Source organism: Lagenorhynchus albirostris, chromosome 17 (assembly GCF_949774975.1).
Source record: "Lagenorhynchus albirostris chromosome 17, mLagAlb1.1, whole genome shotgun sequence".
Lineage (NCBI taxonomy): Eukaryota > Metazoa > Chordata > Mammalia > Artiodactyla > Delphinidae > Lagenorhynchus > Lagenorhynchus albirostris.
Window position 1 is genome coordinate 3,209,576 of NC_083111.1, and position 24,976 is coordinate 3,234,551.

General features: G+C 40.5%; 1 protein-coding gene across 1 annotated transcript in view; it reads right to left on the reverse strand.

The window, feature by feature from the left end:
- TCEA1 (transcription elongation factor A1) overlaps nucleotides 1–24,976 on the reverse strand; it is a 33,099-nt gene that overhangs the window by 5,358 nt on the left and 2,765 nt on the right. Inside the window, exons 2-8 of the mRNA XM_060127992.1 lie at nucleotides 19,178–19,240; nucleotides 14,293–14,398; nucleotides 9,324–9,411; nucleotides 6,199–6,344; nucleotides 5,005–5,061; nucleotides 3,178–3,332; nucleotides 426–572 (exon numbers count right to left, since the gene is read on the reverse strand). Coding sequence (XP_059983975.1) covers nucleotides 426–572; nucleotides 3,178–3,332; nucleotides 5,005–5,061; nucleotides 6,199–6,344; nucleotides 9,324–9,411; nucleotides 14,293–14,398; nucleotides 19,178–19,240 — 762 coding nt within the window. The remainder of the gene's footprint in view (nucleotides 1–425; nucleotides 573–3,177; nucleotides 3,333–5,004; nucleotides 5,062–6,198; nucleotides 6,345–9,323; nucleotides 9,412–14,292; nucleotides 14,399–19,177; nucleotides 19,241–24,976) is intronic.

Genomic DNA, 24,976 nt, shown 5'->3' on the forward strand with positions numbered 1-24,976 from the left:
ATAAATATCTGGAAACCAGTTAAGCTAAAAGTACCCAGGCTCCGAGTGAGGGAGAGCAAAGAACTTTCCCTAAACTACATGATCCTGCCAAATAAAAAGAATTGTAGCCTGTTTATACACTAACCAATAATCCACTGCTTTTTAGCTCTTAGAGAAAAAACATGGCCATTTTATTAAATTCTATAATATTTCATCAATTTCGGTTTGTACAGCTTTCACAGTAACAATTCCTATGGAAGTGTAACTATTTCAACTTATTTTCAATTAACTGGAATCTGCTAGTATTAAGAATGCACTGTTATACTTAAGAGATATCTCCTCTCAAAAAATACCAAAATACTGGTAATTATCTTTACTACTTGTTTTAAAATAGGAGTTGCAAGCATTCTTAGTATGAAAATAAGACTCTATAAACAATCACAAACCTGTGTGTAAGTGCAGTTCTTCTTCTTGCATTTGCCACATGTGAACAAGTCCGTCTGGGTCCCACCTGTCTTGGCCATCTGATGCTCTCTGATGGCTTCTTTGGTCAAGTTTTTCCGCATCTCTTTGAGCTCATCACTGGCCATCTCCTGTTCGGAAGGTGGCAATACCACTCAGTTACGGGCATCTTCTATACATATGCGGAATGCTTTTTACACTCCCTTAGTTTAATACTAACAAGATCAAAATCAACTTTTAAAGTCTTAAAAAGTGAAAAATTAATATTTTTCCTCAAAGAACTCATAAGAGTTTGCTTACTCTTAAAATTTTTTCAAATACTTATAAGTCTGCATGTGAAAACTGGATTTAATTACTGTTCAAAGGCTTATAAACAATGTAAACCTGTAGCAATGAGCACCTCTCATATCCAGACTATGGTCTCTACTATTGCACCCACCCACCCCCACTACCGACAAAGGAACCAGAGGCCTCTGGAGGAATGTCTCGTTCCAGTTCTGAGTCAAGAAAAGCAGAAGATAAGTCAGAGTCATCTTGTGCCAGAAAGCACGGAAACCACCTGATTACTTTGAGTGAGTCACACGGACAGAGGAGCTACATGCAGGACCTCCCACTGGCCAGAGAGGATGATTTCTTCAGCCAACAATATGAATTACGGAAAAGACCAATCCCCACTGGATAAATAAGAAGTCACAAGTCCGTGACGACACTTAAAAAAAGAGAGCACAAACGTTTGCAAGAATGGCAACAAAAGCCCCCACTGGCAGTTAGTAGGGCGCCAACTCCTCCTTCTGATAACTGTTAACCAAAAGGAAAGAATTACACATTCACCCTGCCTTTCCTGTTCTAACCAACAGTGTAACCAAGAGCCTTCAACTCAGGGAAAGTGCTTATCAAAGAAATCTAGCTAATAAATGTGAAAGCAATGACACAATTTTAGAAATCTCTATTTTGCAACCCCTAATGAAATCACCAATTCAATGGATGAACACATAGATGAAAGGCTGATGGAGAACTTTACAACGGAGGGATCAGACTGTCAGTACACAAACCCCTGATCAATTTCCGCACCCTAAGAGTCGAGCAACAAAACGTGTCTCCTGATGTGATGCAATATGAAATAAGAAGGACCACTGATGAAATATTTATGCAGGAAAAGTTAAACCTGCATGTAACCAAGCCTATAGAACTAGCTTCCAGTTCATAGAAAATGAAGGGGACAGAAAAGTTAAATAACATCATGAGGAAGAAACAGGCAATTCATACTGTGAGATATACAAGAGAAAAACTGGTCTCTTCAACAGGTCAATGTTATGAAAAAAAGGGGGCAGGAGCAGGAGAAGAAAATGCTTTAGATTTAAATATGTACACACAAAATCTTAAGAGACCAAACTTAAGCTAACATCTAGACTTTGGATCCTGATACAAAATAAATGAACAATCGAACATAATATGAACATGAACTAGATATTAGATATACCAAGGAATTATCATTAGATTTGTTACATGTCATGATGCCAATGTAGTTACATAAGAAAAGTATCATATTTTTAAAGATATCTCTCAAGGATAGAAAGGTAAAAGGATATAATGTCTGGAATTTGCTTGAAAATAATTCAGGGGAGGGCTTCCCTGATGGCGCAGTGGTTGAGAATCCACCTGCCAAAGCAGGAGACACGGGTTCGAGCCCTGGTCCAGGAAGATCCCACATGCCGCGGAGCAACTAAGCCCATGCGCCACAACTACTGAGCCTGTACTCTAGAGCCCATGAGTCACAACTACTGAGCCCGTGTGCCACAACTACTGAAGCCTGCGTGCCTAGAACCCGTGCTCTGCAGCAAGAGAAGCCACAACAATGAGAAGCCCGCGCACCGCAATGAAGAGTAGCCCCTGCTCTCCCCAACTAGAGAAAGCCTGCGCAGAAACGAAGACCCATCATAGCCAAAAATAAATAAATTTATTAAAAATAAATAAATAAATCCTGGATGTCATTTCTAAAAAAATAGTGATAATAATAATTCAGGGGAAAAGAAAGAAAACAAAAAAAGGGATAGATGAAGAAGGTGACTAGTTATTGAAAATACTTGAACCTTAGGTGATGGATATATAGGATTTCATTATACTTTGTTCTCTACTTTGTGACAGTTTTAAATTATTTTAATGAGGTTTTAAAAAATGAATTTTAAAAATATAACATTTTTATTAGCTATATAGAAAGACAAATTCACTGTCTTGCATGCTTAGTCAGATAGTGAGACTGCAGACACACTGCAGCTATTATCTATGAACAGCTACATCTATAAATAGCAGACAATGAATTCCATTTTCTCCACCATTTTCTAAATAAATATAAGGAATAGTCAATAAGATATAACCAACTTTATAGTATTTAACCATGAAAAGAGCTTAGAGGTTACAAAGTCTGTTTGCAATTAGAGATTCGACTCTTTGATTCTAAATGGATCTACAATAAGTAAAAAACACTTTTGTTTTTAGACAATAATTTATTAAGGCAATCACCCAAAGATCACGGCACAGTTGTGAAAGGAACAAAATACTGAGGCCAACAGATTCAATCACCTTAAGTATTTGTCTGGTATACTGTATATATAAGTATATTAGAATAGCTAATAACAGTTTATTAATATGTAGTATTTATACAGTACTTTATGATTTAAATAGACTTTACACTTGATATCATGGAATACTGTCATAGAAATGTACAAATATACTCACCTCTGCCGTCATTCTAGCAAACAAGTCAGGAGGAATATTCCCACACAGCACATTTTTCCTTAAATTAGGATTCTTAGCATCCTTAAGATTTGATATCCTACTTCGTACTCTATTTTTGTATTTCATGTCCGTATTCCTTATTTCTTGATAGATAGGTACTAGGCCATTAAGGAAAAAAAGGTTAAGTTATAAAGGTAAGATAACTTTTTCCTATTCTGCCGCAATAAGAATTCCTGAAATTTCGAAGCAGTGTTTCCAATTTAGATTAAGTTAACAATAAGGCACTGTTTCTGCCTGATTTCTTGATCTGTAACTGGCAAAAAATAGTGATCATAATTTTATGCTATGAATGAGCAATACTTTCTCAATGTTTAATGCCAAGCAAGACACAAAGTAAAAGGGTTTCAAAAGGTAACTCAGATATGCAATCTGAGTGAGAAAACTTGAGAATAAGAGCTTGAACATACACATGCTTTCCCTTGCCCAAATCTGCATTCTACCAAGGATCCTAAAAGTCTCAAGAAGACTACACAGGGACTTCCCCGGTTGGCACAGTGGTTAAGAATCTGCCTGCCAAGTCAGGGGACATGGGTTCGATCCCTGGCCCAGGAAGATCCCACATGCCGCGGAGCAACTAAGCCCGTGAGCCACAACTACTGCACCTGCGCTCTAGAGCCCGCAAGCCACAATTACTGAGCCCGTGTGCCACAACTACTGAAGCCTGCGTGCCTAGACCCCGTGCTCCGCAACAAGAGAAGCCACCGCAATGAGAAGCCCACGCACTGCAACGAAGAGCAGCCCCCGCTCACCGCAACTAGAGAAAGCCCATGCGCAGCAATGAAGACCCAACGCAGTCAAAAATAAATAAATAAGGGCTTCCCTGGCGGCACAGTGGTTAAGAATCCGCCTGCCAAGTCAGGGGACACAGATTCGATCCCTGGCCCGGGAAGATCCCATATGTCACGGAGCAACTAAGCCCGTGAGCCACAACTAGAGCCTGTGCTCTAGAGCCCGCGAGCCACAACTACTGAAGCCCACGCCTAGAGCCCATGCTCCGCACCAAGAGAAGCCACTGTAATGAGAAGCCTGTGCACCGCAACGAAGACCCAACACAGCCAAAAATAAAAACAAATAAATAAATTTATTTAAAAAATCAAATCAAATCAAAAAAAAAGAAAAGGCTACACAGCACCCTGGAGGGCCTTCTGAGAGAAAATCTTTCACAGTAGCCCTGAGGGATCATTTCCTCCTTGGCTCAGCAAGAAGCTAGTTTAGCAGGTGGCTTTCTCAAGAGAACAGGCAACAGCAGGGGCCCAGCTCCAGAGCAGCTCCCTTTCTAACAAGGCCATTTCCTCAACCAGGACAGTCCCACAGTCACACTGTCACCTAGATGTTCCCTGTTCTCTGGACCCACGTGCAAGACCCCTCCCTCTCCCAGAGCCCTTCCCAAGGCCCCCAGCATGAACACACTCCTGTCCAGGATAATGAGCTCAGGGGATTGTATACACTTTGCTGAGTACCCCCAAAGATGAAACCCTACTTCCCATTTACTAGCATGTGTGTTTTCCATGCCCTTCTGCACAACTTCAATTGAGATGCTACGTTCTCAATTTGCAAGGCAGAAAAATAAAAATACTATCAGTACTATGTGTTTTACTTTTGAATGACAGGAAAACAAGAATAATAAAATGACATGGATAGCCCTCCCCTTTCCCATCAAAACAATCAAGATAGAAACTGAAGAATAAAACTTTGAATTCTTTACAGGAAGAAAAAATAATCTAGCGGATTTCTTAAAACAATTATGAATATACACGCAAAGGATATCTTCCTCGATTTGAGATCCTAATTCTTCCTCATCAGCTCCAATAGCGATGTAGTCATCTAAACACAGGCACAGAGAATTGTCATGAAAAAGTGATTATAACACATTAAAAGAAAATTTCAATACAGGGTCAGTTAAACTGTATTCCTATTTCTTCAACCCCACTTGCCCTGTACAAAGAATCCTTTCAGTTTAGTTCCATTAGAGTCTTGTGTCTCTACTACCCACTATGCTCCTCCTCTGGATTCACCTAATGTCCAAAGGGCTCCTGCATGGATGACTCCTTATCCCTCAGGAGTGGGGAAGTAATGCATCCAGCAGGCAACTCCTCACTTCACAACTCCATAAATTCTCGTTGCTCCAGCAGAGAGTAGAGAAAGTTATAAAGAACTGTCTTGTCTCCTGTGACTCAGGCTTCAATGCCAAGAAACCATTCATTTCATCTGCCAGTCACATATATGGACAAAATCAGAAGACTCCTATGCAAATATTCAAAGGGATAGAAGGAAATAAAAAGAAACTAGGAAGAAAAAGAAAAAATATATAAAGAGACAGTAAAGGAATCAGAGTAGAAAGGGCAGAATAAGGAGAAAACTAGGTCATACTAACTGTGGTTCAGTACAATAGAAAAAAGAAGGGATGAATTTGTATAGGAGGGTAAATATTTCTATACATGAAACTTTTAAAAGCAAAATTTTACATAAGAATGAGTACCTCCAAGTTAAATTAAAGCTCCCATATACAACTCAAGCTCTCTTTTCCACTTTAAAAAAAGTAGGAAATGAAATTATGAATATAAAACTTACTATATGTCATACTAACATTTAACAATGGGACCCAAATACAGTATTGTTAACTCCCAATCTTGAGGGTAGAGTACTTAGTTTGCAGATTAAACGTGAGGAGAAAAAAGATTGCGAAGAAAAGCTTAAATTACTACAAATCAGGGGAAACATCCACATATTAGAAGGAACCTATTTCTCAGAAATACACAGTAATAAGCAGAGGTCCAGTTTGCACCCTCCTCTCTGCCATCAGTAACCCCCATCACAGCAGGCCCTCCCTGAGCTGGGCACTGGCAAGCAGCTATCATCAGGATCCCACCGGGAGGACAGAAACAAGGAGGTGGACAGGGCGGCAGTGGCAGCCGTCAAATGACTGACCACCGAAACTCACGAGACGTACGCGAAACTCACCTCCCGTTCGGAGAGCCGCAGCAAGCATCTCCCTACACTTTAACCGCACAGAATCAGAAGTGCTTGGTGCCCGAGGAAAAGACGAAACGTAAGTGTCTCGGGCATTTGTCTCATCCTTTCTGCTGCTTACGTTGCCACTGGAGCTACTGAAGTACACGTACACGCACACACACACACCAAAAAGAAGTCAGGAAAACTCTCTTAAAGTGAACATCGTTACTATCACTCTCTAAAAACAAAAATTTGGGGCATAAATATATGAAACTGTATTTCAGTGACTTACATGAAAAAAAAATTGCCTGCATATAGATTAAAAAGTTAAAATTTTAGTAAAGATGACACAAATCTCATGTCTTTTATTTTTTTAACCTTGATCATCCTTTTAAACATTAAACAATATTTTTCATACAGAAAATACACATTACAGCTCAATACAACAACTGCAAAGCAAGGATCTTGGTTATGACAGGGGTAAAGGGATGGCACCAGAGAATATGACCGCTCTCGACCAAAAACAGAGGGGAAAATGCTTGAAAAACCCTGTTGCAACTAGACAACCAGGGAGGTTTACACATACAACACCCACTTTAGGATAAAAACCACGTGTAGTGAGAAGTAGTTGTGAAAATACAACAATGTCTCTTAATTTCTCCCCAGAAACATCAATTCAATCAGGACAGTTGAGCAATTTTTCCAGTCAGCCTAATCATTTCCACTACTTCTGATTAACTTCTTACATTAGATTCTTAGCAAAATACCTTGCTGACTGGTTTCAGCTAACTTTATCCCAGTGCAGATTTCTGCCACAAACCTTTCCAGATGAAGCCAGCCCTCCACCCCACGGATGTGAGTGGCTGCGCTCACAGACAGCCCACGCAGGCAGGGCGGCCGCTCTGCAGGCCTTCAGAGTCCTGCTGCCCGTCTCCCAGAGTGCCGTCTACACACAGGTCTGTGTCTGCGGCCACCAGCCCGAGCTTCTCACGGGCAAAGGTGAGCATTCACTCAGTTCACTCCTCTCTGGGGAGTGTGCCTCTCTGGGGGCACAGCACCCAGCTTTCAGCGCACACCAATGAGCACGCCCTGTTTACAAACGCCACTCTCGGCTCCTTCAAGGACGAGCTCACTCTGTGCCCGTGGCCCAACGCCTCGCTCGCCCCTGGGAGCTGCCAGGAGGACGATGGGCCTTCTCTCCCCTCACGTCACCACCTCTGGCGCCACTTCTGACATTCTAAGCAGCTAACCGCACCACTTTCTCCTTAAATCCTTACACCAAGGCGTAAAACCCTCCTCACCTGCAACTCACTTAGATCTAACCTTCTATCTTCCTTTAGATGATACCTCAGACTCATTTCTCCAATATTTTACAATTTTTCTTCACTGTTTGAATGAGTGAGAGTGTGTGTGTGTGTCTGTGTGTGTGTGTATGGAGATACCAATCACTTACCTCGTCAGACTTTGTACAAAATAATCCTATGCTTTTGTAGAAAGGCTCTATCCCTAAACTTCAATTACTTAAAACTGATGAAAATATACTAAGAACTTACTCCTCCTTCAATGTCTATTTAAAATATTTGTCTATACCTTTATATATTATATTCCAGGCATTAAATCATTCATTACTTTGAATGTAACACAACTGAAAGCATGTGTTAAAAAATCCATAAATTATGGCCTGTACTTTTCAAAAATATCAAGGTCATGAAAGACAATGACAGACTGAAGCATTACTCTAGATTAAAGGAGCCAGATATGATAACCAAATGCAATGTGACCCGAGATGATATTTTGGGAAATTATTTTTCCTTTGCAACAAAAGATATTATTGGGACGCATGGTAAAATATGAACAAGGTCTGCAGATCAGGAAAAAGTATCAGATTAATGTTAATGTTCAGATATTGATATCTGTATTGTGGCTATCTGTGAGAAAATGTCCTTGTTCTTAGAAAAGACACATTGATGTATTTAGCATTTAGGGGTATAAAGGGCATAATGTCTGTAAATTATTCTTGTCTGGTTCAAAATAAAACTCGTGTGTATATTCATTTATACACACATATGCAAATACATATATAAATATCACTGGGGCAATTTGGGAGTTCTCTGCACTATTCATACCATTTTCTAAAAGCCCAAAATTATCTCAAAATAGTTAGAAAAAAACTGAATAAACTTTATTAACAACTGGTGTTAATATCTTTAGCTTACCTTAGCTTACCTTTTTTATCATCAAGTTAGTTAGTACTTCTACATAAAAAAACAGTGTAGGGGATATTAATCACAGCTGATTAATAAAAAATGAGGAGTACGTTATCAATCTGGGGAAAATATTGAGAAGTAAATGGAGTTAAAGTAGGTGGCCTAAAATGTGCGTGTGTGAGAATCACCTGAAGGGCTTGTTAAAACACGTGGCTGGCACCACCACCAGAAACCCTGGTTCTGTAATTCCAGGGTAGAGCCCAAGAATCTGCTTTTCACAAAGCTGCCAGGTTTGCTCCTGGGGACCACCCTTTGAGAAGTACTGCTCTAAGTCAAAGTCAAGCCTCCCAAGAACAGAGGGTATGTATTTAATCTACTGAATAACAGGCACATCCCTGATCACGTCAGCATGGGGACACAGCACAGGTCACTGCATGTCACAGGAAAGAATAAATGCAAAGGCCTCTTAAGTGGCAAAGGAATAACTTGAACTCTTCATTACTGAACACGTTTTAAGTTCTTACAACAAACAGCTAAATTGGGAAGGAAAACAGAACCATGAAGAGGAGAAACAGATTCAGGGACAAAAATATCTAAAACAGAAATGTGGCAAATAAAGGAAGTAACCACATGAACCCTAGTCACGTAGTCAGTCCCCCCACTACCACCTCTCCCAGTGCCACCCCAGGGCCCATCCAACTACACTCGCCAAGTGCAATGTAAATCATTTCTCTTTTACGTAGTATCTTCTAACTCTCTTTTAAATTTCCAAGAAATCTTAGATATCTGGCTATATACATTTATACTGATTCCGTGTGATTGGAAAAAAGAAAGAGTACAGACATGGGATCAGACGACCATGGAGGAAGTGACGGTCAAATAAAACTATGACCTTCAACATAAATGAGTTTCCATAAAGTGAAATACCTTTCTTCTCTTGCTTCAGGGCTATTCTGTGATGTAACTGCAGTATCTTTTTTCTTTTCTTCAGAGTCTTTATCTGTTGATGGTCCATCTGAAAATTTATGAAATTCCTAAGTTGTTAGCACTTGTTTAAACAAAACAAGACAAAACAAAACATGGGACTGCTACATGTTATCAAGCTATTTATGCAACCAAAAAAACCCCCACTAAAATCCTAAGTTTTTAACAAGTAAATGAAGTTTATGCAAGCTATTCTATTAGCATATGTACATGGGTGCTCAGTCGGCATTCCCAAATAAACTCCTTCGTTTGGTGGGAACCATAAATTCATACGCCAGTGGTAACAAAAGGGAGAAAAGTATTCAGAACAAGGGAAGGAAGGAATATGGCAAAACATTAGCACTGTCATTTAAAATACTGAAAGTGCAAAGCATATACAGCTATATCGTTTTGATAATTTTTCATGAAGTCAAAAAATTTGAGGTGGTACTCAAAATACAAATAAATATTTCAGGGATAGTAAACAAAGAACATTTTCATAGAATACACTTCAGGATTATTAGTTAGGCCTACCCAGCACCTCCTCTACCTTGAAGAATCTGTAAACTAATACAGATTATTAATACTAATAGAGCACAAGCTTTAAGACTTAAGGAAGTGAGCAATTAGGCATGGGGAAATAAAGTACGTAAAATAGGCTGGGTCAAGGCAATACTTCAGCACTGAAAAGAAACATTCATGTTTAAATCAACCAAAACAGCCTTGAAGCTAGGTTCAGAAAATGTTTGGATCTACTGTGTAACCCACTTTGATCTACATTTTGATCCCGATATGAGCTACATAAATAAGAACTACACAAATAATTCCATTCTCCACATCCCTCTGTATAGAATACAGAAGAACAAACATCCAACTGTGTGGCAGGACCACCCAGGCAACTCTAAGCATGCCCTCGTGCTCAAGCTCCCATCCCAAACCATTCCATCCAAATCTCTGGCAGTGAGGCATGAGCGTCACCAGATGACCTAATACACCAACCCGGATGACACGGACTGACCGAGAATGGTCCCAATCACAATTCTAGAACTTCAGTTGTAAATGTTAGGGTGACCAAACCTGAAACACAATTCAAGTCCCTATGACACATGTCAGTTCTCACACACCAATTTTATTGCCCCCTTTATTCTATAATTCCCCTGGAAGGCCTAAACACACTACAGTATTGTGAGGTAGAAAACAAAGATCAATAATGACATTACAGAATATAGCAAGGACTAAGACGTATTCCCAAAGTAACAGGTAGAAAGCTTCGGAAAGGTGATATAACCAGGCGATACTGTCTAACAAGCGTCCAGTGATGGTGGGGGAGCAGTAAAGCAGCTCTAGTGCAGTGTGTACTGGGGCAGTCCTCTGAGAAGGCAGGGCAGTAGAGGTATGACCAGTCTTAAAAACATTCCTACTCTGTGAACAGAGTGCCGTGGGTAATAGAGCAGAACCCCGGGGAAGTGCTCCAGCGCTGGGCTCAGACTGTCTGCAGATCACATCCCACCCTGGCTACTCACTACCAATCCAGCTGCGCACAAGGTGCCTAATCTCTCAGTGCCTCGGCTGCCTCATCACAAAATGCGGGTTACAATAGCACCGAGCACACCGGATCATCAGGAGAACTAAACGCACTAATACAGGTCAATGCTTGGCATATCTTTTTTTTTTTTTTTTTTTGCAGTATGCGGGCCTCTCACTGTTGTGGCCTCTCCCGTTGCGGAGCACAGGCTCCGGACGTGCAGGCTCAGCGGCCATGGCTCACGGGCCCAGCCGCTCTGCGGCATGTGGGATCTTCCCAGACCGGGGCACGAACCCGTGTCCCCTGCATCGGCAGGTGGACTCTCAACCACTGCGCTACCAGGGAAGCCCAATGCTTGGCATATCTTAAGTATTCAAAACTGTGCTACCTGGAAGCAGTAGATCTTCCAGAAATCTAGCTAACAATCTAAAGAAAAAGTTTTAAGCAGAGAGAGATTCATCACCCAGTAGATTATTCTGAAGCCAATAAAAATGACCTATGATGATGGAAAAATACAAAAAAATTCCACTAAAAAGACAATATAGGGCTTCCCTAGTGGCGCAGTGGTTGAGCGTCCGCCTGATGATGCAGGGGACACGGGTTCGTGCCCCGGTCTGGGAAGATCCCACATGCCGCGGAGCGGCTGGGCCCATGAGCCATGGCCGCTGAGCCTGCGCGTCCGGAGCCTGTGCTCCGCAACGGAGAAGCCACAACAGTGAGAGGCCCGCGTACCGCAAAAAAAGACAATATAAGTATACAGAGCATAAGTAAAATTATAGTTGAAGCAAAATTCATGTACCAGGAGGAAAAAGAGGAGAAAATACAAGATATTAACTGACAGTTGTATTTAGAGAGAGATTTAATAAGGATGATTTTTCCCTCCTCCAACTCTCCAAATTTTATTTAATGAACATGTAAATCTTTTAGGATAAATAAAAACATTTTTATAGAAGAACTTGTACTGATATTAGATACCTCCAATAAGTATACAAGAGTAAAACTTCTTTAAGATTAAATGAACATAACTGCAATGTCCACTCTTTTCTCCCACAAAACGTAAACCATTCTTTCCAGAAATAAAAATGTACATATATGGTCCTTAATCAACTTTCTGTTGCTAATTTTAATTACTTTAGAATGTGGAATTAATTTAAAATTTAAATGAAATATAGAGTTTCAGTGTGTCTTTAAAGATCAGCCTTTTTAAAAAAGCTTTTTATTCGGAAAGAACTCAACAATTGCACAGATGTTATAAGAAAGTATTACAAACAGCTTTACTCAGACCCCCCCCCAACTGTTTAACATTTTGGTACACTTCCTTCCTCACTCATTCATCCCCCAGCCCCCGGCACGCACATACACACGCATGTGCAGACACATACACACTCACGCACCACTGTGTGCACAAAGACACATCTCTTTTGAACCACTGGAAAATGAGTAGCAGATACTATGCTCCCTTATCCCTGAATACTTCACTATGAATTCCCTAAGAATAAAGAAATTCATGTATATAACCACAGTAAGTAGATCCAGCAATGGTACAAGATTGTTTACCTACCCACTGACCTTATAAAATTCCGCCAATTATCCCAATAATGATCTTTATAGCAATGTTTCCTTCTGGTTAGGAATCCAATACAGGATCATATATTACATTAGTTTTCTTAAGATAAGACTTTCTAAATTTTATAGGCTTTACAATTTTTGGTTCCTAGTTTCCAAGTTCTTGTAAGTAACAAGTCTTTTATTATTACTATTGCTGTCTATGAAATTTTAAAAGCTTCGCTTTTTCTATTTTCTCTTCCATATAAGGCTGATAACTGCTAGGGAAATGGCTCATTCCAGGGCTGGGTTAGATAAGCCCAACATATTTTGTGATGCCAGAATGTCAGAGAGATTAAAAAAAAAAAAAAAAACACACACAACTGAAGGGAGCTTGTCAAAGGGACACAGGAACCAGTTTGAAGGGGTGCCCACTGGTCAAAGCTGGGACAATATAAATACCAAAATAAATATGAACAGTAATGGATTATAATCCATTATATAGAATAAGAATCCACGTGCCCACACTAATAATAGAAAAAGAACTGGGAGGTAAAAGGAGGGTTCTTTCTTATAGAATGATAACGTATAAATACTGAAGAAGTAAAAAAGCTAGAAAATCATAACTTTGCAACTGTCACTGTAAAGGGTGGTTTCGGCAACAATCGGTGGGTACTAACTGGGGCTGGGGCGGGGAGGGGGGGGGCCCGATGGGGAACAAGATGGTTTCAGGGTCTTAAAGTGACCACCACAGAACTCCTACTAGATACAAGAGGAAAAATCATAAACGATGCAGTGCACACCTCGGCTGGGTCTCAACCTTAACACCACCCTGCCTCTGCACGTGATACCTGGGAAAGACACAACACACGTATGCAGTACCTCAACTGTGGATGTGCAACCAGATCTAGTCATGAGAAAATGCCAGATAAACCCCAAATAAGGACATGCTATTAAAAACAAAGCAGGGAATTCGCTGGCGGTCCAGTGGTTAGGACTCCGCAATTTCCCTGCCATGGGCTCGGGTTCAATCCCTGGTCAGGGAACTAAGATCCCACAAGCTGCGCTGTGCAGCCCCAAAAAACAAAACAAAGAAACAAAAACCCACACACAACAACAAAGGGGGGAGGGGGGAGGGGCATGCGTTCTTCAAAAGTCAATGTACTAAAAGAACTATTCCACATTGGCAGACTAGATTACATGGTCCTGGACTGGGTCCTGTTCTGGAGGAGAGAAAAGCTGGAAGGATCATTACTGGGACAACTGACAAAACTGCAACATGCACTGCAGAGTAACGTACTGCACCAATGTTAAATTTCCTGAATTTCCTGTATTATGATTACATAAGAAAATAAACTTGTTCCAAGAACACACACACTTAAGTATTAAAGAGTAAATAAAGCATGACAGAGGCAACCTATTCACAAATGGTTCAGAAAAAATATGTGTGTGTGAGAGTATATACATACAGAGGAGAGAGAATATGACAGAACAAATATGGCAAATGTTAAAAATTAATGATCTAGAAAAAGGACACGTTGAGTTATTTTTATTATTCTTGCAAATTTTCTGTAAGTTAGAAAACTATTTCAAAAACCTTTTCCATAAGTGTCACACCTTCCCCCCGGAGGAAAATTTTCTTCTTAAAGAGGCAATTCAGTTGTAAATGTTGAAAAACAAGAAAGCTAAATCTGACTAGTTTAAGAAGTAGAACGCTCAAGGAAGTCAGACTAAAGCCGCCTCCCGTATTATAAGGCACTGATTTCAAAACATCTATATTCATTAAGAGAAAAAAAATATAACAACCCAATGTCTGAAGAAACCAGAACATCATAAATATATGTAATGGAAGATTGATTATACCTAATAACTTTTTCCAGGATTTGATGAGGGACTTTGCTAAAGATGTAACTTCTTCATCTGTGCTCTGCTTGCGAATAGCATTCACTGACATTCCGATTCTTGTGGACTGCAAGGCAATGACAAAAAAATACGTATAAGCGATTTTATTTCAGGCAATTCATTGTTTCCTTTTCTTCTTTCCCAGATGCCTGTTTCCATTTTAGAACAGAAAAAAAATCAATTATCTGAATTCTTTTAGTGGTAGACTGTAGACTTAAGACACAGACGTCTTCAAATCAAACATTAGATGCATCAAGGTTCTCATCACTGAGACCTGCAAGCATGTAACCTGCTACTAAAGTAAGGCTGGTTAACTAGCACAATGAAATCAGTCTTTCCCACAAGAGAAGAACAGAAGATAAAGTGTCTGTGTTTGTACACAAGGCAGGCTGATGCAACCACGGCTAACACACGCACTTTGCTTCTCTACATTCTCCTACAGATTACTCTGTACACCGCCTGTTGCAACTTGTAAGGACACCCAAACAAATACCACCACCCACAGAGGTTTAAACACCAGCACATAATCACAGATATTAAGAATGGATGTCACAGAACACAGATAATTTGACTGTGGCGACACTACATGCCCAGGGTTATGCTGGGAGCGTCCATATTCATTACCCTTCCTAACAGCCCTTTAAAGTCGAGATCATTATCCCTATTTTTAAAGATGAACAGACTAGAAGTATCAATAAATAACTGCCCAGCATCACACCACTACTAACTGGCAAAACTGGATTTTAATCCAGGTCTGTTACCTCCAAAGTCCATGCTCTTTCCAACACATCAACGGTTTTCAAATTGTGCTTAAAGAACACAAAGGCAATGACAGGCCAATTATGGATGATAAATTAAAAATGGTAAATTTAGTAAGTTCAGGTTGTCAGTAGACAATCTTTCAAAATATGGATATGGAAGAACAAAATAACAAAAGGAATTGTTAGTGAGAAAATAGAAAGAGAAGGGAACCCCTGCTATAAACTTTAAGGCCGAGAAATAAATGGGTCCTTAAGATTTCCTTTTAAATTATTCAAAGTACTCAACAAAGAGAATCGGGACAGTTGCTCAAGAGTCTAGAATATGTGTCTGGCTGGAGTGCCCTGTGTTCTCTCTTGGAGAGCTGAGCAAGGCGGATGAAGGTGCCACAGCAGAGAGACACAGGGGACTTATGACCCTAAAACTCCAAGATGATTTGAGATTAGTGTTTTGGGGATTTTTTTCCCACAGAAAGTGGCTTCTTTCTTGTAGAAAATAATATGTTCTTAGAACTCTTTTCAGTGAAGAAAAGACTTTTAGAACTTTAGAATGCTTTAGAACTTCTCTAAAGCACTACTTTGTTAGCTGGTGTAGCAGGCACTCAATGTAGAAAACCTTCCAGAGGCAGGTGCCTGGGCAGGCGGCACAGCTCAGTCTCGTCGTCTCCGAGCTGCCCCACAGGATGCTGCTAACGTGCTGACTGCTACCGCCCCGATGCCTGTGGCGCCCCTCCTTCCCCAGCGCCCGACCCCCGCCTAGAAGAAAACCCAATTTTGGCATGAGTGGAGGAAATAACTTGAGTCACTAATACAGTTCTGGAGCTTGGGATCAACACGGATTGGCAAAGAAAATGGGACTTTAGGAGGTGGTCAGAGGCGAGCAAAGGTATAAGATTATGAACAAACCGTGTACTGTAGAGTAACTGCTTTTTAATTATCACAGAACGTTCTGATCACTAAAGAGACCAAACCTAAGCTCTGCTTAAAACCTAAGAAAACCCATAAGAACACAGGGATCTGTAATAAACATGCTCACCTAAGGGAGAGATTGTCCAGTCAAGAATAATGAGAAACGAGGCTGTGGAGGTAGAGTGAAACACTAAGATTATTTGAATAAGTTTGTTTCTTCCTTTTAGGAGGTATTTTGGGAAGAGTAGAAGAAAGTAGAAAGAGGAAAGGACTATGAAGCTATCCGACAGCACTGCTCTAGGATATAAACTCAGCTACACAGCAGAATCTACATCTGTTTCACAGGCATCTCAAAACCCAATGGATCCAAAATTATCCTTTATCTCTTTACCCTTCCACCTTTATTTCCTTCTCATCCCAACCCCACCACATTAGGTTTTCTTGAATTTTGCTTTACTGTAAAATGGCACCATCTACCCAGTCACCACGGCAAACACCTCAGTCATCCTAAACTCCACCTTCTCCTTCACCCCCCCATCTGGTTGGCTACCAATTCTTGTAGGTTGTCCCTCAATAACAAGTACCCCTTCTCTCCGCTCCTACTGCTACGCCCTTAGTTCAGGCCCTCATCACTGCTCCCTGAGCACCTGCGTCTGTCAACAAGCTTCCCGATTCTTCCTCCCTGCAAACCTGGGCACGCACTCCCCCGCCCCCTGCCACCGGGCAGGATGCTCTCAGGACCGCAGCTGCAGCCTGCATGCCAGCCAGCCTGTGTCTTCAACCCTGCATCAGACTTCCTCCACCTGAACAGGTCGCACTGCTTCCACATCCTGCTTTCTCTGCTGGAATACCCTTCCCGGTCCTATCTGCCTAGGGAGAACCTATTCATGTTTTGAGACTCAGTTTACACTTTATCACCATATGAAGGCTTTCCTAAGCCTCCCAGGTTAAGGTTAAGGAATCAGATTAAGAAGTAAACTTCTTTGTGCTTCTTTCTTGCCCTACCTATAACAAACACAATAAATCCCCCATATACAAACCTTCAAGTTGCGAACTTGCAAAGATGCGAACGGGTGTTCGCATGTCCAATCACATAAGTTAGTTCTATTTGAGGAGGCACTGTTAGTTTTTGAGGCACAGGACCCAAACGCAGAATGGTACACGAAGGTTGCAGAGGCCGTTCAGAATGCAATCCAGTGCTACCATGTCATCTATGACGAGAAAAAAAGAGCTACTACCCAGACACCACTGGACCGTTTTTTCAAGAGGGTAGATAGACTTGAATCCAGCAAGGAACCAGAACCTGTGCCATCAGCGTCAGGCATGAGTGAAATGGCAGGTCGCCCTCCGTCTGCTATTGCTGAGGATACTTCAGCTCTACCATCGCCCACCTCCTCTCCCTCCTCCAGTCAGTAACTCTTCCTGCCTGTTCACTCGATGCCAGCCCCTGGATGCCAGCTGTTATACCGTGCTATTGTACTTTCCAAGGTACTGTACTCTAAGATTAAAAATGTTTTCTTTATTTTTTGTTTGTTTTTTTATGTATTATTTGTGTGAAAAGTATTATAAACCTATTACCGTACAGTACGATATAGCCGATTGTATTGGTTGGGTACCTAGGCTAACTTTGTGGGACTTACAAACAAATTAGACTTATGAATGAGCTCTTGGAACAGAACTCATTCGTATGTAGGGGACTTACTGTAAATCCTATACAGACGTCTATCTGGGCAACTATACCTTTCTGTTTGTTTACATGGCAGTTTTCCTCTACTAGACTTGAAGCTCTATGAGGGGGAAAGACCATATTTTATTCATCTTTATAACCCCAACACAATTTCTAATCCTAATAAAAACTCAAATGTTTGTTATATATATACATAAACTTTCCAAGGAACGAAGCAAAAAAAAAAAATCCGAAGTGTGTTATAAATGATAATCCTACCCAAACTCCACAGCCTCTATAAAACTACCCATCTCTTAAACAAACGGTGAGGTTACTGTTGTTTTCCATGTGGCTATCCCCACACAGAACTGCTGGGATAAGGCCACATCTAGGTGGTAAGGTACGGACACAAACTCAAGGTTATTCTCAGAGCTGATTTGCCAGAGCTGCTGATCCTTGGACAATCTGAACTGAGAAGACAGGACTTAATGACTTGCTTCCCTTCTCCTTCTTGGTTCTATTCTTAGAGGAGGCATTCTTAACCTTTTTCCCACCATGGATCCCTTTGGTAAACTGAAGCTTATGGACTCCTCCTCAGAATGCTTTTTAAATGGATTAAATAAAATACATAGGATTACAAAGAAAAGCAGTTATATAAAGTTAAAAATGTTTTCTTAAATGTGATACAGTAATATATGTGCTCCTTTATTGAAACATTTAAATAAGATCTAGCGTAACATATAAGAGCTACCATGATAATGGGCAAAAACACGCGTCAGTATATCTGAGGTTAAAATATCTGTGATTTCTTTCAGTCAGTCATAAATACTAATTCAACTGTGGTTTACTGCCTTCATAATTGAAAGAAATGCTCGATTGCAGTTAGATATTAGTGAAAATACATGTGATTTTTTTTCCTCAACCACGTACACACCCCTGTCACCCTTCCCTAAATTCTGACTTAATGGAATGGAAATATCAAAGGCGGCACTCATGGATAATAAGAAATGTGTAGTAGAAAATAGCCAGATTCATCTCACAATTCAGCTTCCTTTTTAACATTGTGACTTGTGTTAAAGTTGTATTTTTATGTTTTAGTCCAGCTGCAACATTAAGACTTGAGTAATGACTCTACACAATGACGACGAGACACCCGACTGTGCACAGGGCAGGCCGGCGCTGAGAGAGGGAGAAGAGCGAGTGACCCTTGCACCCTCACCCTCAGGCCAGCTTCACGCAGCACAGCTGGCGACCGCAGATCCAGAAAGGGAAATTTGGGAGATCAAGTCAGGGCCAAGAGTCCAACTTCCTTTCATAGTGAGTTTCACTCCCACTGTCAACCTCTGAGGGTATGTTTTATTCTTCCTGAGAAAGGCAACATTTTTCTATAATGGTAACTTAGTAGACTACTGATTTACGTTACCATCTCAAAAAAACAAGTTAATAATGTTTCATCATAACAGGAAAATACAAAAATACCTATTCAAAAATTATGATACATATTAACACATACCTGTAATAATTCCAAGGTCATGGGAATATTCTTAAGCTCCTTCAGTAAATCCAATGCTCCAGCCTGTAAAATAAAATAATTTCAAACTGAATTTCCCAGATAGTAAAGCAAGGAGTAACTAGAGATCTAAATTTATATTTTCCTATCCACAATTCACTACGGCTCACTTATTCATGTGAGGAGAATGGTATATAGATATATAGATGAGAGAGAGAGAGAGAAAGAGTTTTCCAAACAGGGGTTGCAACTCACTAGAGGATCATAAAATGCATTTACTGGGTTATAACCCACACCTAAGTGTTGTTTTGTGAAAGTTTACTTTCACCAGTATTTGTCTATATGTGCCCCAATTACAAATATAAAATGTTTCTTACTGTGGTGGTACAACACACCCCAAAATTCATGGAGGGCAGCTGCCTGGGGACGTGGGAATGGCAGCAGTGGGGAGGGTCCCCAAAATGCCGCAGCACCTTCAGCATTCCCGAGGGGCATCACTTCCCTGGAATTCTCACGAGGCCCCTGTACCTCGCTGCTCAGTCACAAGAACACTGCTGTCTACCTGATTCTTGCAAAGCAGTAAAAAGCAAATTCTAAAAGGAAATCCACAGTTAATATCTGCGTTAAGCTCGCAGGCCTGTCCACTGCCAGGTGCCACCTAGAATCAAAGGCTCCCACGTTAGCTGAGGAAGACGGAACAAACCTGGAAACTTATGGAGAGCGCTAAGGTTAAAAGGGGAGAAGCAACAGCGCCACCTGCAGCTTGTGGCCAACGTTCCAATCTGATATTCACTCCCATCGGCCATATTTCAGCTCCTCTAATACATCCACTTAATCAGTCATATTTCGTTTAGTCTAATAGTGACTTAATGTACTATATTTGGACAAATCATTATTCTACATACTACTAACAAAAAAACTATTAAACTACGGTAAACTTTTTTATCACCTCTTTTTACTTTCGCAATTCCTTCAGACTTGGAATTTTTATCATGTATCACCGTTTACATACAGAAAAAGAAAAATATAATCAAAACTGGCTAAGGCGGTTCTAAAACTATATCGCACTCAGAGTCTAATGCTTATAAACTGTTCACTGACTCAGATTCAATAATATCTGTCTTTAGCCCACAAAGAGTTGTTATCAAAACACTAGTAACGCAACACTTCACACAAGAATCCATAAAAGAGCTCAGAGCCACTAGCTCTCTGTGGGCACTGAGGTGCACGCGGGGCTCACTGCCTTCGCCCCCGCTTCTCTGCTACCATTTGGTCCCTCGAGGGTCGAAGAGCACTCCACTACTCTCTCAGATTTGCTTCCAAGCCACTGACACCTGTTCCGCAAATGTCGATGCTGGGTTTGATGCTCTGCCTGTGAAAGTACATCCCAACGGCCATCTGGCCAGCAACATGTGTAACTCATTCTGCTTTCTGAAATGTTAAAATATGAAAACTAGCACCCTACGAACCAGTGAAACACAGCACACCCAGGGAAAACAGAAAGCCCTGCAACATATCCCTCATATGCACCCTAAAGGAAGAAACAAGCATGGAACCTCATGGTATCAGTATATTTCTTAAATTTAAAATCAAGCAGAGGTTTCCAGTCAGATAATTTTTCCATTTAAAGTTGACAGACAGACTTGGCTGTAGAGAATAAAACAGTATTGACTCTTCTGGCCACAAACAGAGACATCATTTTAATTTAACCCAGTACCTCATAAATAAAAACTTAAGTTCAAAAGAAATTACGAAACAGACTATTATGAAGGATGTTAATGATCCACTGCTTACAGATTCCTTCTGATCATAAAATTCTATAATTTTTCTTTACAGGCAACTAAAAATAGTAAAACATTAGAGTTGTTAAAAAATAAAACACTGACTTTAAATTTACTATTAATTACAAATTTCTATAGGCATGACATTTTTGTGAGCGAGTATCTTCAATCCCGTATCTGCAAATCTCCAAACCAAAATCCTTTGAAAACCAAAGACTTCTCATTTCTTACAGATTTTCAGTAAACTCACTTGGCAGCAACATCTCATCTCAACAGTTGCATAAAGCTATTTATGTTCTACTTATCCCACTTAATGCGAAAATGCTGCATTTCACTACAGAAATGCTAATATCTGATTACTGGGAACTTCCCAGATCTCACTGAGGATATTATGAAATATATGATGTTTGTACTATATCATCTTTATAAACCTGAAAAATTTGGAATTCTCAAATATATCAGACTCTAAAGGTTTTGATTGCGAGATTGTGGGCCTGTATCCTTATCTACCATAGATGTTTTTCTTCTACCCATGTCTCCATGGTCTTTCTGAACAATTTCTGACCTAGGATCAATTAAAAAGGAAGACAGGACTTCCCTGGTGGCGCTGTGGTTAAGAATCTGCCTGCCAACACAGGGGACACAGGTTCAAGCCCTGGTCCGGGAAGATCCCACATGCCGTGGAGCAACTAAGCTCGTGCACCACAACTACTGAGCCTGCGCTCTAGAGCCCACAAGCCACAACTACTGAAGCCCACGTGCCTAGAGCCTGTGCTCCGCAGCAAGAGAAGCCACCGCAATGGGAAGCCCGTGCACAGCAACGAAGAGTAGCCCCCGCTCGCCGTAACTAGAGAAAGCCCACGCGCAGCAACGAAGACCCAACGCAGCCAAAAATAAACAAATAAATAAATTTATAAAAAAAGAAACAAACAACTATGATGATCTGTGTGAGTGAAAAGCGCAAAAAAGAGATGATCATATATTAATTCAGTGACAAAAGCTTTTGAGTGTCACTGTGTGCCAAGCGCTGTGGTAAACACTTTACATGCAGTATCTCATTTCATCTTTAGAGTAAGCCCTACGGAAGAAGGGAATCTTATCGTCCCCGTTTTAGAGGAGGAAATTAAAGCCCAGGTAAGTTAAGAAACTTGCACAAGGTCACATGATTACTAACTAGAAAAGGTGAGATTTACCCCATTCTGTCAAAGGACACTTATTGCCTCTCAACAAACACCCAACTAGCACCATATGCCAAGCTCTGCTCTGTGTTGAGGACACAGCAATGAGCACAACAGAAACCCTTTCTGACCTCAGCGAATTCAAAAATAGGCAGAAACCTTTGAGCATCTACTTCAAACCCTCAATTACACAAGAAAAAAACCTTAAACTCAGAGAAGGTAAGTGACTTGCCCAAGGCCACACTGATGGGTAATGTAAAGGGACAAGAATTCAGTTTCCTGACCCTTATACCACTGCTCTTTCCATTCCATAACCCCTCCCCCAACCCCCGCGGCAGTTCCGCTCTGTGAACTCCGATGAACAGCATTATCAAACAGTCCCCAATCATCACCTGCCTCTAAAGGTCAAGTCTACTAGATTGCAGCATCTCCTATAGACAATGATGCAAGAGAAAGAAAGATCCTACCTTAACTTCCAGAGTCAAATTTAGTTCATAGTACTGGCTAAAAAATAAATAGCCACCACACTACCATGTTACATAGGTGGTACTTCTACTTGTTATCAGAAAGAAGTACTTTTATAAAATATGGTATACTGGAAACCCAGCATATACAAGACTGTACAGGATACAAAACTTCTCTTCAAAGAGATGTAAGAGAGAAGGAGCAACATGGAATATACAGTTAAGAACACGGGCTATACATATATGGTTGATCTAGATTCAAATCCATGTTCTGTCATTTCCAAATTATAAGATATTGGAAATGTTACTTGGCCTTCTCAAGCTTCAGCTTCTTTATATGTACATGAGCATAATACGCCAACCCTGAGTAGTTAAAATGGTCAAATGAGGTAATGTAACACATATGAAGTATCAAATTAGAGTGCCTAACACAAAGGAGATGGTTGATAAGAGGTATAAAAGATACAAAAAATTGTCTGTTTCTACCATAACAATATTCTCAAAAAGCCATAAAGCCAGCATTTTAAGAGAGCATTATTTAAGCTCAATCAACTCAAAAACAATTCTTACTAAGAATTATGATGAGATTTTAAGGTCTAAAAAATTAAGATGCTACTTATTTTTTTAAAAAGGAAACAAATTATAAATGTTTGAGTCAGCAATATCACTATAAACTAGGAAATATAAATTTACTATGTCGCCTCAAATTTGTAGTTATTCTACACCAAAAGCACAAGCAACAAAAAAATATATAAAATCAACTTCATAAAAATTAAAAGCTTGTGGGAATTCCCTGGCAGTCCAGTGGTTAAGACTCAGTGCTTTCACTGCAGTGGCCTGGGTTCAATCCCTGGTGAGGGAATGAAGATCCTGCAAGCCACGCAGCGTGGCCAAAAAATGAATAAATAAAAATTTTAAAATAAAAGCTTTTATTTTTATTTTATTAAAGTATATTAGTGGTTGGGGTAGATATGGTGACGATGTAATGGGTTACTTAATGGACAGTTTCTATCTGGAGTGATGAAAATGTTCTAAAATTAGATAGTGGCAATAGCTGCACAAATCTGCAAATATATTAAGAACCACTGAATTGTGTACTTTAAAAGGGTGAACTGTATTGTACAGCTAAATAAAGCTGTTATAAAAGATTGTGCAGTCATTCTAAATTTCGATTTATGCTAATTAATCTAACCCTAATATGGAAACCAAAGTTTTCTTTCTAACCCAGGTACAATAAAGACTTAGAAATGTACATATTTCAGGTATCCCTGCTCCTAGGAAATTCTAACACCTAGTTTCAGTTTCTTTCTCTGCAATTTAATTCTACTCAGCCCTAAGCCTTCAGTGCAGAAAAAATACACAAACCTCAACACCCCACAAAATGTGTCTGTGAGCTTGAAAATTCTACGCTCTCACCTCACTCCTCTTTCTACAGTCTAGTGCTATAAATCCTTTACAAAGATAACCCAGAAGGTTTTTTAGCCTTTACCATATCCTAGGCACTGCCAAGAATTTCATATTCATCTAATCTTTACTAAACTATCTCCAATTCACTACCAAGAAAAACATTTTAGAGATGTTAAGAAACTTGCCTAAGACCACTCAGCTAAAGTTCAGAAGAGCCAGGATTTGAACCAAGATTAGGAGTCAAAGACTTGCTTATTGATAAAGTCAAAATGACAAGAAAAAAGCTATGTAAAAAACAGCTAACACCCTGGGGCTTCCCTGGTGGCGCAGTGGTTAAGAATCCACCTGCCGATGCAGGGGACACGGGTTCGATCCTGGTCCGGGAGGATCTCACATGCCATGGAGCAACTAAGCCCATGCGCCACAACTACTGAGCCTGCGCTCTGGAGCCCGCGAGCCACAACTACTGAGCCTGTGCTCTAGAGCCCGCAAGCCACAACTACTGAGCCCGCGAACCGCAACTACTGAGCCTGCGCTCTAGAGCCCGCGAGCCACAAGTACTGAAGCCCACATGCCTGGAGCCTGTGCTCCGCAACAAAAGAAGCCACTGTAGTGAGAAGCCCACACACCGCAACAAAGAGCGGCCCACGCTCGCCGCAACTTGAGAAAGCCCGCGTGCAGCAACAAAGACCCAACGCGGCCAAAAATGAATAAATAAATTTTTTTAAAAATACATTATTTAAAAAAAAAAGCTAATATCTGAAAATTTGGCACTAATTCACATGGTTCATCATGGCCTCAAAGCGTGTACTGTTTAAGATCAAGTACACACGTGGGGCAACACCCTGGGTAGTACCCGGTCAAGATATTGTTGGGGTATTTAGGGAAACCCGTCAGCCCCACGACAGCAAGTGCCCTGGTCGTACAATTGTACCCAGGCAAGGTTCAGATACAGATGCAAGGGTCTTCTAG